We start from the raw sequence: 16,423 nt of genomic DNA on the forward strand, positions 1-16,423 counted from the left end.
TAACAGAGCAGTCCTGTCAATCCGGGGGTGGAGGGGCGGCTGCTCAGGATTAAAAGGCGCCACACAGGTGACGCACAGAGCAAAGTGAAGACAGTGAGAGGAAGTGTTGGATGCTGAACGACAGCAGCGCATAAGGTAAGTGTCTTTATATCTCTGCCAGGGGTTTTAGTGACACTACATTTCCGTGTCAGCGCTGCAAACCTTCGCTAACTTCATGATCAATTCCCTTTTAGTGCAGCGGATAAACACCGTCCACTCCCCCCATGTGTAATCTGTCCTTTCTCTCTTGTACTGTACTGTGAACAAGCGCTACCGGGGAGAGTGAAATACACATGGTTCCGCTTTCGGAGTTGTGATCGGGCTGTTCATTTCCGCTATGGGATAGACCAATATGTCAGAGATACCTGGACAGTAACTAAAGTCAATCCTGTGGCTGGGGGAAAACTACAGAATGATCCACTCTGGGTGGAACTCTCAAGCGTTGTATCCGAGCCAACACGAGGGTATAATACAGAAACCCAGACGAACGTAAAAAGGTCAGATTGCTCGATTAAGAAATAGGGAAGATATGCAAGAACAGGAAGGTTAATTTAATGGAAGACGTCAATCAACCAAATAGAAATACCTGAGTTCTTTCCATTCAGAGTTGGTAAATGTGCGAGCCTTGAATTGGTATTCGCACAGGATCCAGACCAGTTATAGCACACCTGGGGGCCATCACCTATAGTGGGTAAAGTTTGACATGAACTAGGAGTGAGATATATCCAAGACCAGCAGCTTGGTGTATAACTTTACGAAGGATCAATTCAATGAAATAAGGGGAAAATTACTGCCTATGGAATGGTGGAGAATGTTCAACAACATTTCAGTGGAGGACAACTGGAATACCTTTAAAGGTGTAATGCTGAAAGTGCAGGATCAAGACACACTGATCCTAAAGCTCAGGCTGAACAAACCTGTCCCAACATTGATTAACAAACAAACAGTAAGAGGACAGTCAGGGAAGAGGTATAAAACATGTAAGCAGAACCATAACGGAGGATTGTCAATATTGTGTGATTACTTCCTGCAAGTATTCCCATGGGAGGGTCTGAGAAACATGCGCACTCCAGAGTGAAGCAAAGTAACACTAACGACTCTTTGATATGAATGAGATGAAGTCCTAGACAAGCTGAAAAGGCTCCCAATGAATAACTCACTGGGGTCTATGGTATATCCCCAAAGTGCTGAAAGAGCCTGAGGAGGAGATATGAGGCACTGGCCACCATTATAAGTGATTTGCTGGACACTGGGGAGACACCAGTAGATTGAAAGCAGGTCAGTGTGGTGCCCATGTTCAGAAAAGGGGATAAAACGGACACAGGCAACTACAATCTTTATTCAGTGTAAAATACTGGAATCAAATCAGCAGGAATCAATATCTGGAGCATCTGTCTCACATTATCCGAGAGAACAGTAGGCTCCGGATTCAGAAGGGGACGATCCCACCTCAAAAAACCTATTTGTCCTCTTTGAGGATGAACCATCTCAATTGCACTTTGTAAAGTATTATGCTATGCTGTACTTAGACTTCCAAAAGGCACCTCATAAAGTCCCTCATGTAAAGTTTGTAAATCAAACTCAATGCTGTGGGAATTCATTATAAATCCTAGAAATGGATAATAAACAGGTTGATGAGTCGAAACAGCTGGAATATAATTCAAAAGCAGAGAAGTCATGTTAAATGTATATAGAACCTGGGTTAAACCAAACTTGATGTGTTTTGCACAGTTCTCGTATCCACATATATTTTTTTAAGTATAGAAAAACAGTGGAGACGGTGGGAAAAAGATTTACAAGAATGATACCAGAACTGAGTGTGCACAACTATCTGGAAAGACTGGGGCTCCTTTGTCTAGAAAATAGGAAACTGAGGGGTGACCTGACAGAAGTCTTTCAAATTATGAAGCAGTTTTATATGGTAAATGTACTGAAGATGTTTCCACTTGCGGGGAGTATAAAACTAACAGACATAATTATAAAATAGTCACTAATAAGGAATTCAGGCGTAACTTGTTTATTCAGAGTGTGGTGAGAATGTGGAACATGCTACCACAGGGAGTGGTTGAGGTGAATAGCATTCAAGGGGAAGCTTGATAATTAAATGTAAGATAAATAAGAACATAAGAATTAGGAACAGGAGTAGGCCATCGAGCCCCTCGAGCCTGCTCCGCCATTCAAAAAGATCATGGCTGATCTGGCCGTGGACTCAGCTCCACTTACCCGCCCGCTCCCCATAACCTTTAATTCCCTTATTAGTTAAAAATCTATCTATCTGTGACTTGAATACATTCAATGAGCTATCCTCAACTGCTTCCTTGGGCAGAGAATTCCACAGATTCACAACCCTCTGGGAGAAGAAATTCCTTCTCAACTCGGTTTTAAATTGGCTCCCCCGTATTTTGAGGCTGTGCCCCCTAGTTCTAGTCTCCCCGACCAGTGGAAACAACCTCTCTGCCTCTATCTTGTCTATCCCTTTCATTATTTTAAATGTTTCTATAAGATCACCCCTCATCCTTCTGAACTCCAACGAGTAAAGACCCAGTCTACTCAATCTATCATCATAAGGTAACCCCCTCATCTCCGGAATCAACCTAGTGAATCGTCTCTGTACCCCCTCCAAAGCCAGTATATCCTTCCTTAAGTAAGGCGACCAAAACTGCACGCAGTACTCCAGATGCGGCCTCACCAATACCCTATACAGTTGCAGAAGGACCTCCCTGCTTTTGTATTCCATCCCTCTCGCAATGAAGGCCAACATTCCATTCGCCTTCCTGATTACCTGCTGCACTTGCAAACTAACTTTTTGGGATTCACGCACAAGGACCCCCAGGTCCCTCTGCACCGCAGAATGTTGTAATTTCTGCCCATTCAAATAGTATTCCCTTTTTTTGTTTTTTTTCCCAAGGTGGATGACCTCACACTTTCCGACATTGTATTCCATCTGCCAAACCTTAGCCCATTCGCTTAACCTATCTAAATCTCTTTGCAGCCTCTCTGTGTCCTCTACACAACCCGCTTTCCCACTAATCTTTGTGTCATCTGCAAATTTTGTTACACTACACTCTGTCCCCTCTTCCAGGTCATCTATGTATATTGTAAACAATTGTGGTCCCAGCACCGATCCCTGTGGCACACCACTAACCACCGATTTCCAACCCGAAAAGGACCCATTTATCCCGACTCTCTGCTTTCTGTTCGCCAGCCAATTCTCTATCCATGCTAATACATTTCCACTGACCCCGCGTACCTTTATCTTCTGCAGTAACCTTTTGTGTGGCACCTTATCGAATGCCTTTTGAAAATCTAAATACACCACATCCATCGGTACACCTCTATCCACCATGCTCGTTATATCCTCAAAGAATTCCAGTAAATTAGTTAAACATGATTTCCCCTTCATGAATCCATGCTGCGTCTGCTTGATTGCACTATTCCTATCTAGATGTCCCACTATTTCTTCCTTAATGATAGTTTCAAGCATTTTCCCCACTACAGATGTTAAACTAACCGGCCTATAGTTACCTGCCTTTTGTCTGCCCCCTTTTTTAAACAGATGCGTTACATTAGCTGCTTTCCAATCCGCTGGTACCTCCCCAGAGTCCAGAGAATTTTGGTAGATTATAACGAATGCATCTGCTATAACTGCCGCCATCTCTTTTCATACCCTGGGCTGCATTTCATCAGGACCAGGGGACTTGTCTACCTTGAGTCCCATTAGCCTGTCCAGCACTACCCCCCCTAGTGATAGTGATTGTCTCCAGGTCCTCCCTTCCCACATTCCTGTGACCAGCAATTTCTGGCATGGTTTCTGTGTCTTCCACTGTGAAGACCGAAGCAAAATAATTGTTTAGGGTCTCAGCCATTTCCACATTTCCCATTATTAAATCCCCCTTCTCATCTTCTAAGGGACCAACATTTACTTTAGTCACTCTTTTCCGTTTTATATATCTGTAAAAGCTTTTACTATCCGTTTTTATGTTTTGCGCAAGTTTACCTTCGTAATCTATCTTTCCTTTCTTTATTGCTTTCTTAGTCATTCTTTGTTGTCGTTTAAAGTTTTCCCAATCTTCTATTTTCCCACTAACCTTGGCCACCTTATACGCATTGGTTTTTAATTTGATGCTCTCCTTAATTTCCCTGGTTATCCACGGCTGGTTATCCCTTCTCTTACCACCCTTCTTTTTCATTGGAATATATTTTTGTTGAGCACTATGAAAGAGCTCCTTAAAAGTCCTCCACTGTTCCTCAATTGTGCCACCGTTTATTCTGTGTTTCCAGTCTACTTTAGCCAACTCTGCCCTCATCCCACTGTAGTCCCCTTTGTTTAAGCATAGTATGCTCGTTTGAGACACTACTTCCTCGCCCTCAATCTGTGTTACTAATTCAACCACACTGTGATCACTCATTCCGAGAGGATCTTTTACTAGGAGATCGTTTATTATTCCTGTCTCATTAAACAGGACCAGATCTAAGATAGCTTGCTCCCTTGTAGGTTCTGTAACATACTGTTCTAAGAAACAATCCCGTATGCATTCTATGAATTCCTCCTCCAGGCTACCCCGTGCGATTTGATTTGACCAATCGATATGTAGGTTAAAATCCCCCATGATTACTGCCGTTTCTTTTTCACATGCCTCCATTATTTCCTTGATTATTGCCCGCCCCACCGTGAAGTTATTATTTGGGGGCCTATAAACCAAGCCCACCAGTGACTTTTCCCCCTTACTATCTCTAATCTCCACCCACAATGATTCAACATTGTGTTCATTGGAGCCAATATCGTCTCTCACAACTGCCCTGATATCATCCTTTATTAACAGAGCTACCCCACCTCCTTTCCCTTCTTGTCTATCTTTCCGAATCGTCAGATACCCCTGTCCCAGTCTTGGCCACCCTGCAACCACGTTTCTGTAACGGCCACCAAATCATACCCATTTGTAATGATTTGTGCCGTCAACTCATTTACTTTATTTCGAATGCTGCGTGCGTTTAGGTAGAGTGTTTTAATACTAGTTTTTAATCCATGATTTTTAGTTTTGACCCCTCCTGCAGCCCCTTTACATTCAGTGGCCCTTTTTGTTTTTTGCCTTGGGTTTCTCTGCCCTCCACTTTTACTCATCTCCTTTCTGTCTTTTGCTTTTGTCTCCTTTTTGTTTCCCTCTGTCTCCCTGCATTGGTTCCCATCCCCCTGCCACATTAGTTTAACTCCTCCCCAACAGCACTAGCATATATAAACAAATAGAAGGATATATTGACGGGGTGAGATGAAGTAGGGTAGGATGAGACTCATGTGGAGCATAGACCAGTTGGTCTGAATGTCCTGTTTCTGTGCTGTAAAATTCTATGCAACACTGGTACCTCATGAATGGCACTGAAATAGCTAAGACTGATCTAAAAAGAGACCTAGATATCTTGGTAGACTCAATACTAAACATATATAAGTAATCAACAGAGCTACTAGAATGTAGAACTACATCACCAAAACAGTTGAATATAAATCAGAGGAAGTCAATGATCAAACCATAACTGCTCTGGTTAGATCACATTTCAAGTATTATGTTCAATTCTGGTCACCAAGATACAATTGAGAGCTTCTAGTGCTGGAGGCAGCAGAGAGAAGATCAATGAGACTGATCCTTGGTTGCTGTGGTCTGAGATATGAAAAAAGACCAGTCTGGAAAGGAGGAGTCTGAGAGGTAATATTACAGAGTCAAAAGAAATAGTAAATGTTGTGGAAAAGGTAAATGTGGGAGTAAAACAAGGAGACAAAGGTTCCAACTCGTAAAAGATAACTTTAGGACTGATATCAGGACGTTCTTTTTAACATAGTGAGCAACACTTGGTTTAGATTTCCAGATGGAGTCGTACAGGTGAAAACCCAGGTTGCATTTAAGAAAGAATTCTATAATGAAATGGGAGGATTGTAGAGCACCTGTGGATGGATGAACTAATGTGGGTCAAATGGTCTTCTCCTCTGGAATTATCTTGTGATCTGTCAATACATCTATCCCTATAATAGTTTGTGCACAAGGACAAATATTTGAAAGTAGTGATGGAAAGCTCATTTAAACTATCAGTGTATGTTGAGGAATATATATTTGCCTTTGTAGTTTGTTCTATGAACGCAAGGCAAAATGGCTGCTGCAAGCATTATGGGTAGGATAAAATGCAGGATAAAATGATGCAACATGGGTGAAGACAGTTAGTCTAAGAAAGTGATGCACACTTCTGCACGTAGCCTTTAGAACCCCGAGGGCTAGATTTTACACTTTTGTGCAGATCGACCAAAAATGAGTGTTATTTCTGGCATGGGTCGTAAAAATGGGTTTTCAGGTCGCCGCTTGTCGCCCATTTTCAAAGCCCTTAGTCTCCATTTTAAAAATTGGACGTTATCGCGAGCGATCTGAAATGGGCGTTAGCGTTAAATTTCTCTGACCTTCTGCTGTAAAGTGTCACCGTCCTTAGCAACGGCATGGCAACGCTCATTTCCCGTGATTCAGGAGGTCAGGGGTCATCCTTATATACGCAGAAGAGGAGACAGAGAGAGAGAGGGAGCAGAGAGGGACTGAAACGGTGAGTGGGTGTGGTGTGTGCTTGTTTAGCTGTTGTGGGAGCCACAAGGGAGATTCACCAGCAGCAAAAAGCCAACTAAGTACCAAGAACATAGCTGGCACTGAGTTTTTGTCCAACAAATAACACATAACATGGAAGGGATGGAGGAGGCCCTGGAGCTGTTAACCAGGAACACTGGTGGCAGAGGGCTCCCAGTGATCCCAGAGCGCGGCACTGCACCCCAAGATGCTGCACCCCCATTGCCATGAGAGCCAGGAGCAACATCTTGCTTCTAGCTAGGAGCACATTCCCACCTTGGGACCATCCTCTCATGTATCTGTCGAAGCAGCGGTTCGGCCGTCATCCCCCTCGCCCCAATGAAGCAGCATCTGAGGAGCTCCTCGGCCAGGCAGCTTGGAGGCAGGAGGGGAAGGGATAGAGGTGGGGAGAGAAGCAGCAGGGGCGGGGTGGGGGGGAAGGAAAGTGAGGTGCATGGCCGCAGGTGTTGTCTGGGGCATATTTTTAGGTTGCTGCTGCTATTTTGGGGGGAGGATCGGTGCAAGGGGCGAGGGGACTACCTTGTTGGTTTGCATTTGTGTTCTATATTGTGGGAAATGGGGACCATTGTAATGATGTAAATGTGACAAATTTGTTGTGGGCTGGGGCGGGGGTGGGGTGGGCTGGTTTTTACAGATATACTTATCATTTCAGACAAATGGTCAGAGTAAATGTTTTTTATTTAACATAACCTTGTTGCGCATTGGCTCAGCTAGCTGCACTGTAGACACACTGGTGATTCCTTAATATGAAAGGGTATAATTACACTTAACTTCAATCAACTTAAACATTAACTGTCACCAAGGTAATGCACACCATGGATGTATGACCTGCACACCCAGCAGTGTTTCAGCTTTGTAAATACCACCAACGTTATTTCAAGCAAAGCGCTCATTTATGAGCTCCTGACATCAGAGTCTTGCAGCTATGATGCCACCATCTCCCTTATGAGCTGGCATACCTCACTGATAACCACTTTGTGGAAGCGCAGTCTCCTAAGGCAGGTAGTGTTGCACAAGTTGAGGTAAGACTGCTTCACCCTGTACTTGCGGGGGGTGTAACGTCTGATCCTCCTCATCAGTCTGTCACGTCTTGCATTGGCCACATGATGCTGCCGAGTGTACCTTCTGCCATCTCGCGTCTGCAGCATGTGAGTCGTCATCAAGAGAGAGTGAGAAATGGCAGGCACCATTCCAACAGCTATGTGTTTTCCACCGATTGTTCACAAAGAATAATGCCCCTACTAAGACACCTAGTAAATTCCAATCATCCACAGTATGAAAAGATGTTTGTTCAGATGTTCACAACACCTCCAAACACCTCCAGAGTACATCTGAACTCCCCCAAGGTTGAAGCAGAGCAGCCTTTTAAATGATGCGACCTGCGATTTAGAACATGGCATCCATACCGCTGTGAGTAGTTCCGGTTAGTTCAACTTTTGACCAGCATTTTTTTCAGTGAGCGATATTATCGGTGAAATGTGTACGAGATGCAGACAGTTAGTTTTGGCAAATGTGGTCTTTATGACAAAAAACAGTGGGCGGTCAGTATTATTAAATCTCGGTGTTAATTACGTGCCGAAAGTAATGCTGGGTGATATTCTGTGCGTTGGGATCGCCCATTCTGATGATTGCGCCCCGTATTATTTTTTTCAGCGGTACGCACATGCGGAAAATAACACTCGGCGATAAGTGACCGAGAAATGGGAATCAGTTTCCATTTTGTGGCTAAGTGGGCGATATATGGGTATTGCACCTCATTCCAGCGTTAAAATTGATGTTAAGTGGGCGGTATGCATGCAAAAATAATGGAAATTCTAGCCCCTAGCCTCAAGATGACATATCTGGAGCACACCAGACAAACGCCCGTTTTACTTAGTTTCCCCTTAACCGCCGAGAAAACCGATGAGAATAATGGTGCAAGACCCATTTTCTCGCCGGGTGATTAGTTTCAATTAGTTTTAACTTAAAAGTGAAAATTTTCACCAGCATTACTTACCAAACATTAGTGTTTTTTCTGGCCGGGCAGTCGGGTGTTGAGGGGCTCTCTAGGAAAGTCTAGCCCTTAAACATTTTAAATGGCTTAATTTACCAGCTGTGCAAGACAGTATTTCAGATTAAATGAGGATAGAGACATGGATAATGGAAGGTGGCTGACTGTCAAGATGTTTTTAGACAATGAAACAGAATCTGTTAAGGATGAGGCCTGTATGGTTGTGTAAGTTCAGCAATCTGTTCGATGACCTAGAGTCATAAGCTACCTGCAGAAGTTAAACCCAACAAACTCGGTGTCACAAATTCAGCCATGATCTAATCAAATAATTAATCAGGCTTGAGGGGCTGAATGGCTCCTAGGGCTTCTGTTCCAGGGGCTGCACTAATCTTCCTGACTGGATGAGCTTTGTCAATTGCTATCTCGGCTATATCGATCCATATGTGTGAGTGTTGCAGCGTGGAAGAGCAATGAGTAGCAAAAGGCTGCCAATTATTATTAATAACTTTTATTTATATAGAGCCTTTAACATAGTAAAACATCGAAAGGTGCTTCACAGCAGTGTTACAAGACAAAACAGATACATTTGACACCGAGCCACAATAAAATATGGCAGATGACCAAAAGATTGGTTAAAGAGGCAGGTTTTAAGAAGCGTCTTAAAGGAGGAAAGAGAAGTTGAAGGAAGGAATTCCGAAGCTTAGGGCCTTAGCAGCTGAAGGCACGGCTGCCAATGGAGGAGCAATTAAAATCGGGCTGCTCAATAGGGCAGAATTGGAGGAGCGCAGATATATTGGAGGGCAGTAAGGCTGAAGAAATTTAGAAATAGGGAGGGGTGAGGTCATGGGGGGATTTGAAAAGAAGGATGAGAATTTTAAAATCAAGGTGTTGCTTAACTGGGAGCCAATGTGATGGGTGAACAGAACTTGGTGTGAGTTAAGACGTGAGCAGCAGAGTTTTGGAGACTCCAAGTTTACGAAGGGTAGAACGAGGGAGGCCGGCCAGGAGTGTGTTCGAATAGTCAAGTGTAGAAGTAACAAAGGAATGAATGAAGGTTTCAGCAGCAGGTGGGCTTAGGCAGAGGGGCAGTCAGGCGGTGTTACAGAGATGGAAATAGACAGTTTTCGTGATGCAATATATATCAGACAACTTTCTCCAGGGAGCTGTGCTGAGGCCTTACCATTTCCCTTTGTTTTATAATTTTTCCAAATATTGTACATATCTTGGTTTTGCTAGAGATGCCTTGAGACCGAAGTCTTTGTTTCACTGATGTTCATCAATCAACCGAGGTTGTTTCAGCACGTTGGTTAATGAGAAACAATAATATTTGAATCTTAGACATGTAGAGATTAAATAACTTGAGACCAATTCTACAGAGAAGATTGTAAATGTTTCACTGCAGACCAACACTCAGTTTGCGATTCTTCATAAGCCAATTTCTCTGTTCAGTTGCAAACCCTGGTAATTCATTAACTTTCTTGAGAACCTTATTGTACCAAAATCATTTTGGATATTTGTTTTATATTCATTTTTCCTGCAGTTTTAACCAATGGAGGACCTGAGCAAAGCAAATTGCCATTTCACCCTTGACCTATTCAGAAAGCTGGTTGAAAAAAATCAAGCTGGCAACATCTTTTTTTCTCCATTCAGCATCTCCAGTGCGTTGGCCATGGTTTATCTTGGAGCAAAAAATAATACTGCATCTCAAATGGCAAAGGTATGTATAAAATTACTCTGAGTAAAAGATGTAGCTGAATTTTTTTTAACTGTCTTGTGTGTGCATTTTGTTTGATAATATCAGTTTGCCAGAAGCATGGACTTATGGGCTCGACCTTCCACTTCAGATCGCTGAGCTAGTGCCCATATATCGCCCAAAATGGCAGGCTATCGCCCATTTTGATTAAAAAGTGGAAAGTTGGGCCAGAACAGCGCCGGAAAATTGCTGGCCCAACTTTCCTGTCACATCGTTGAGGTGATCGCCTGCATCGCCCAGCGCAACTTTCAGCACATCGCCCACACATCGCCCGGCTTATCGCTCACTGAAAATATCACTGGAGAAAAGCTGCTATTAACTGGCCTTCCTCACAGAACTCAACACTACGGACGCCATTTTGAACATTGGAGGAAGTGAGGAGGCAGCTTACACAAGGGGCTTATCATTTGTGAGTTATTTAAGGGTCGTTTACTGATAGATCCACTCACATTTATATTTATATTTATATGTATATTTATAATTTATATTTTATATTTTCTTTAGTATAAAGGGCATTTATAACAACAGTGATAGTGATAATAGTGATAATGATAGAGCCTGTAGCTTCTCTACCATTATTTGGTAGATTATAACGAATGCATCTGCTATAACTTCCGCCATCTCTTTTCATACCCTGGGATGCATTTCATCAGGACCAGGGGACTTGTCTACCTTGAGTCCCATTAGACTGTCCAACACTACAGCCATACACACTTACAGTGCCTCTGAGCTCCCTCTCACTCTGTCTCCTCTTCTGCACATGTCATCATGACCCTTGACCTCCTGAATCGCGGGAATCGTGCGTTGCCATGCTGTTGTTAAGGGCGGCCACACTTTACGGCAGTAGGTCAAAAAACTTTAACGCTACTGCCCATTTGATATCGCTCGCGGTAGTGCCCATTTTCAAAACTGTAAACTAGGTGTTTTGAGAAAGGGCGATGAGCCGTTGATCTGAAAACCCTTTTTTAACGCCCACGCCGGAAATAATGCCCATTTTTGGGCGATAAGCACAAAAGTGGAGGTTCTAGCCCATAAACTCATTGATAGTTTATATGCATCTAATAGTAATAGGTATCATGTCTCAATATCCTACGTGTAACTAGCAGTAATACTTTAACTCACTGATACTCACCCTGAAACCATCGCCAGAACCCCCCTGCACTGCACCAGGTGAGGTCAGTCTCTCCAGTTGATGCCACTTATAACAGGCCCGATCTCTCTCTCTATCTCCTTGGAATCTGGTTTGGACTCCGGTTCTGTGTGAAGGTGACAATTCTGAACTGCGAACCTCAGTCTGAGCTGATCTGTACTTGGTCTTCACATGTCAAACCCGGTCGGCACAGACCAACCGGAACCAAACCGAGAGATTGCGCAAAGGGCAGTGAGCTGAGTGTTTGGGGCACTTCTCACAGGTCACATTGTCCTAAACTCAGCTCAGTACCAACATTTCTAAACCGCTCCATGTGCTCGGTCTCAATAAATGAGGGATGGGAACCTATGCAGGGAGACAGAGGGAAGTAGAATAGGGGCAGAAGCAAAAGATAGAAAGAAGAAAAGTAAAAGTGAAGTGCAGAGAAACCCAAGGCAAAAATCAAAAAGGGCCACATTACAGCAAAATTCTAAAGGGGCAAAGTGTGTTAAAAAGACAAGTCTGAAGGCTCTGTGCCTCAATGCGAGGAGTATTCGTAATAAAATGGATGAATTAACTGCTCAGGCAGCAATTAATGAATATGATATAATTGGCATCATGGAGACATGGCTCCAGGGTAACCAAGGCTGGGAACTCAACATCCAGGGGTATTCAACATTCAAGAAGGATAGACAGAAAGGAAAAGTAAGTGGGGTAGCGTTGCTGATTAAAGAGCAAATTAACACAATAGAAAGGAAGGACATTAGCTTGGATGATGTGGAATCTGTATGGGTGGAGCTGCTGAATACCAAAGGGCAGAAAACGCTAGTGGGAGTTGTGTACAGACCACCAAACAGTAGTAGTGTGGTTGGGGACAGCATCAAACAAGAAATTAGACATGCGTGCAATAAAGGTACAGCAGTTTACATGGGTGACTTTAATCTACATATAGATTGGGCTAATCTAACTGTTGCAATACGGTGGAGGAGGATTTCCTGGAGTGTATGAGGGATGGTTTTCAAGACCAATATGTCGAGGAGCCAACTAGAGGGCTGGCCATCCTAGACTGGGTGATGTGTAATGAGAAAGGACCAATTAGCAATCTTGTTGTGGGGTGCCGCAGGGCTCAGTGCTGGAACCCCAGCTCTTTACAATACACATCAATGATTTAGATGAAGGAATTGAGTGTAATATCTCTAAGTTTGCAGATGACACTAAGCTGGGTGGTGGTATGAGCTGTGAGGAGGATGCTAAGAGTCTGCAGGCTGACTTGGACAGGTTAGGTGAGTGGGCAAATGCATGGCAGATGCAGTATAATGTGGATAAATGTGAGGTTATCCACTTTGGGGGAAAAACACGAAGGCAGAATTTTATCTGAATGGCGGCAGATTAGGAAAAGTGGAGGTGCAACGAGACCTGGGTTTCATGGTACATCAGCCATTGAAAGTTGGCATGCAGGTACAGCAGGCGGTGAAGAAGGCAAATGGTATGTTGGCCGTCATAGCTAGGGGATTTGAGTATAGGAGCAGGGAGGTCTTACTGCAGCTATACAGGGCCTTGGTGAGGCCTCACCTGGACTCCCTTTCTTTCTGAGCCCCCATTCCCCCTCTCCCCTCTCCCCTCTCCCCCATTCCCCAGTCTCCCTCTCCCCCATTCCCCAGTTTCCCTCTCCCCCATTTCCCAGTCTCTCTCCCCCCGAGCCCCCATTCCCCACTCTCCCTCTCCCCAAACCCCCATTCCCCAGTCTCCCTCTCCTCCATTCCCAGTCTCCCTCTCCCCGAGCCCCCATTCCCCAGTTTCCCTCTCCCCCATTCCTAGTCTCCCTCTCCCCAAGACCCCATTCCCCACTCTCCCTCTCCCCGAGCCCTCATTCCTCAGTCTCCGTCTCCCCGAGCCCCCATTCCACAGTCTCCCTCTCCCCCATTCCCAGTCTCCCACTCTCTCACTCCCCCATTCCTCAGTCTCCGTCTCCCCGAGCCCCCATTCCCCAGTCTCCCTCTCCCCCATTCCTCAGTCTCCGTCTCCCCCCTAGCCCCCATTCCCCACTCTCCCTCTCCTCGAGCCCCCATTCTCCACTCTCACTCTCCCCGAGTCCCTATTCCCCACTCTCCCTCTCCCTCTCCCCGAGCCTCCATTCCTCAGTCTCCGTCTCCCCGAGCCCCCATTCCTCAGTCTCCGTCTGCCCGAGCCCCCATTCCCCACTCTCCCTCTCCCTGAGCCCCCATTTCCCACTCTCCCTCTCCCCGAGCCCCCATTCCTCAGTCTCCCTCTCCCGGAGCCCCCATTCACCAGTCTCCCTCCCCCTGAGCCCCCATTCCTCAGTCTCCCTCTCCCCAAACCTCCACGTGGTCGCTGCTCTCGGCTGCGGTGATCAAGTGACATCACCGAGCCAGAGGTTCCACTGAGCAACAGCCGGTGAGGTCACGGAGCGGGGGAGGGGAAGGGAGGAACTAACCACTGGATGGCTAATCTCAGACTTGGTCAGTTTCACTTTCCAGTTTCACTTTCAGGAACCAATTCCTCAAAATCAGGTGATCCCAGTGGCTATAAAAATATTCAGGAAGACAAACATTGCACAGTGTTTCGGCTGATCTACTGACTGAAGTACAAGTGAAATCCAGATCACCATCATGAGGTCAGTAATCACTTTGCTTTACACAACATTATTAGATGTACTGACATTTTAAGGAAATAACAGTGACATTGACCACGATATTAACGCAGAGACGGGATCAGAGTGCGGGTGAGGGAGGGGCGATGGCGGGCGACCAAAGCACAACATCGTGGAACGTGTGCAAATATCCTATTCAATGGGGATTCCTCTTTATCATTTTACTTCCGGCTTTCGTGTCCCTAATGCACGTGAGCGGGCGTGACACTGACCTGCATGATGCGATTTCACCTCGACCACTGACAGGGCCAGTTCACAGAGGCAGTGGAGGAGGAGGTTTGCAGTTAGCTACATTGGGCTGGAAGGAGTGCAGGCAGAGTTATGGAAGGAAGGAGGACAAAGACTGCACCCAGGTTTAATCAGGCGTCCCTGGATGTCATTGGAATCCTCATCTGATGAGGTGTGCTGAGCGGCTTGTTCCTCTTCACCTTTAGTTCTCGCTGCTGTGCTGTGTTGTGCAGAATGCAGCTCACCACGATTATGCTGGAGACCCTCATTGGTGAGTACTGAAGGGCGCCTCCAGACCTGTCCAGATACCTGAAGCGCAACTTGAGCATAGCAATGGCTTGCTCAATAACACATCAGGTTGACAAATGGCTCCTGATGTAACGCTCCTCAGAGGTATCATCAGGCAGGTTTGAGGGGGATATCCTTTGTCACCTCGCCCTTAAGGCTGGTTCCAGGTCTGAACATGTTGAGGATTCTGGGCTGCCGCAGCATGATAGCACCTCCCAGGGAATCTGGCGCAGACCTGCATGAACCTTTTTTTGTGGTTACATACCTGCTAAACATTGATGTAATGGAATCCCTTGCGGTTGACAAATACTCCTGGTTAATCTGTGGGGTGCTCGGATTGCCACGTGTGTGCAGTCGATGCCAGCCTGCCCCTGTGGGAAGCCAGCCAAAGATGTGAATCCGAGTGCCCGCTGATTCTGGCTATTGTCATCACAGGGGAAGTTTATATGCCTCCAGCACTGACAAACAACCCATCAATCACCTGCCTGATGCATTTACTTGCAGCCGACTGCGAGATCCCATGCATGTTGGGTTAGGGCTACGTTTCACGTATTGACTGTTTGACTTCTCCGTGACCCTCTCCCAGGTGTGAGGGGTTAATATCAAAGCCATTGATTTCAAACCCACTGAAATGAGTGGAGCTGGACCTATCTGTTTATAGCTGAAACATGTTTACAGCAAGGCAGCTGCCTCAGGGCAAACTCCTTCCTAAACCTGCCTCCCTGTGACTGCTGCAATGAAAATAGAACATTTCTCACAGCAGGAGACTGGTGACGGTGGAATTACTCTCTCTCTGTCTCTCTCCACTCCCTGTATTTCCTCCCTCTCTGTGAGAGCTGGGACTGGTGCATGCAATAGGTTCCAGAGGGTGGCAGTGTAGGGTTATTAGTTGCATGCATTGCTACTGTACAAATAGATTGTGCATTTTATAAAAGACACAATCAGCAATCTCGAAGTGTGTTGCTAATGGTTACTCAAAGGATGTGCTGTTTTATAACAATAAACATGTATCATTGTCAGTGTGCCGCTGGTTTATGAAAACAGAATCAGTCAACTTTCATGTGAGTGCTCGGGGGAAGGGTTTGGGATCTGTCCCTGGGTCTGTGAGCACTCGGGGAAAGGGTTTGGGATCTGTCGCTGAATCTGAGAGCACTCGGGAAGGGTTTGGGATCTGTCCCTGGGTCTATGAGCACTCAGGGGAAGGGTTTGGACCTGCCCCAAGTTAATGTTGTCTGCTCTCTGCAGTAACAGAAAATGTGTCCATGCAATGTCCAGAACTTTAAGTTTTTGCTGTCGATATTTTCGCTGAATCTTACACTAAGTTATGTGGCACAGTAAATAATACAGATGGGATTAGACAGTTGCAAAGGCACATTGATAAATGAAATGATTACGAAAAACTAGCAGATGGAGTTCAGTGTGGGGAAATGTGTGCTCATCCACTTTGGAGCCAAGAAATATCGGAATATTTTCCAAATGTGACAAGCCTGGAACTGCGGAGGAGCAAAGAGATTTAGGGGACCATGTACAGAAATCATTAAATCTAGTGAACAGGTACAGTAAATAATGAAAGGGGTGAATGGATTGTTTGCCTTGATCTCAATGGGGCTGGAATACAAAGGATAGGCGTTATATTAATGTTGTATAAAGCTCTGGTTAAACTACATCTGGAGTAATGCATTGAGTTCTGGGCACCTCACCTCAGAAAGGA

At 45.2% G+C, this 16,423-nt stretch overlaps 1 protein-coding gene across 4 annotated transcripts in view; it reads left to right on the top strand.

Annotated features, from left to right (window-relative positions):
* Positions 1-16,423, top strand: part of LOC139264261 (interferon-induced protein with tetratricopeptide repeats 5-like) — a 20,876-nt gene continuing 4,453 nt past the window's right edge. The window contains exons 1-3 of one of the 4 annotated variants that reach the window (XM_070880436.1): positions 1-135; positions 10,184-10,360; positions 14,036-14,160. In XM_070880436.1, the coding sequence (XP_070736537.1) occupies positions 14,156-14,160 (5 nt within the window). In that variant the 5' untranslated portion in view covers positions 1-135; positions 10,184-10,360; positions 14,036-14,155. Of the gene's footprint in view, positions 136-471; positions 537-8,010; positions 8,064-10,183; positions 10,361-14,023; positions 14,161-16,423 lie in introns of those variants that run through there. The other 3 variants (XM_070880437.1, XM_070880438.1, XM_070880439.1) reach the window with 3 other exon arrangements.

The sequence above is a fragment of the Pristiophorus japonicus genome, chromosome 5 (assembly GCF_044704955.1).
Source record: "Pristiophorus japonicus isolate sPriJap1 chromosome 5, sPriJap1.hap1, whole genome shotgun sequence".
Lineage (NCBI taxonomy): Eukaryota > Metazoa > Chordata > Chondrichthyes > Pristiophoridae > Pristiophorus > Pristiophorus japonicus.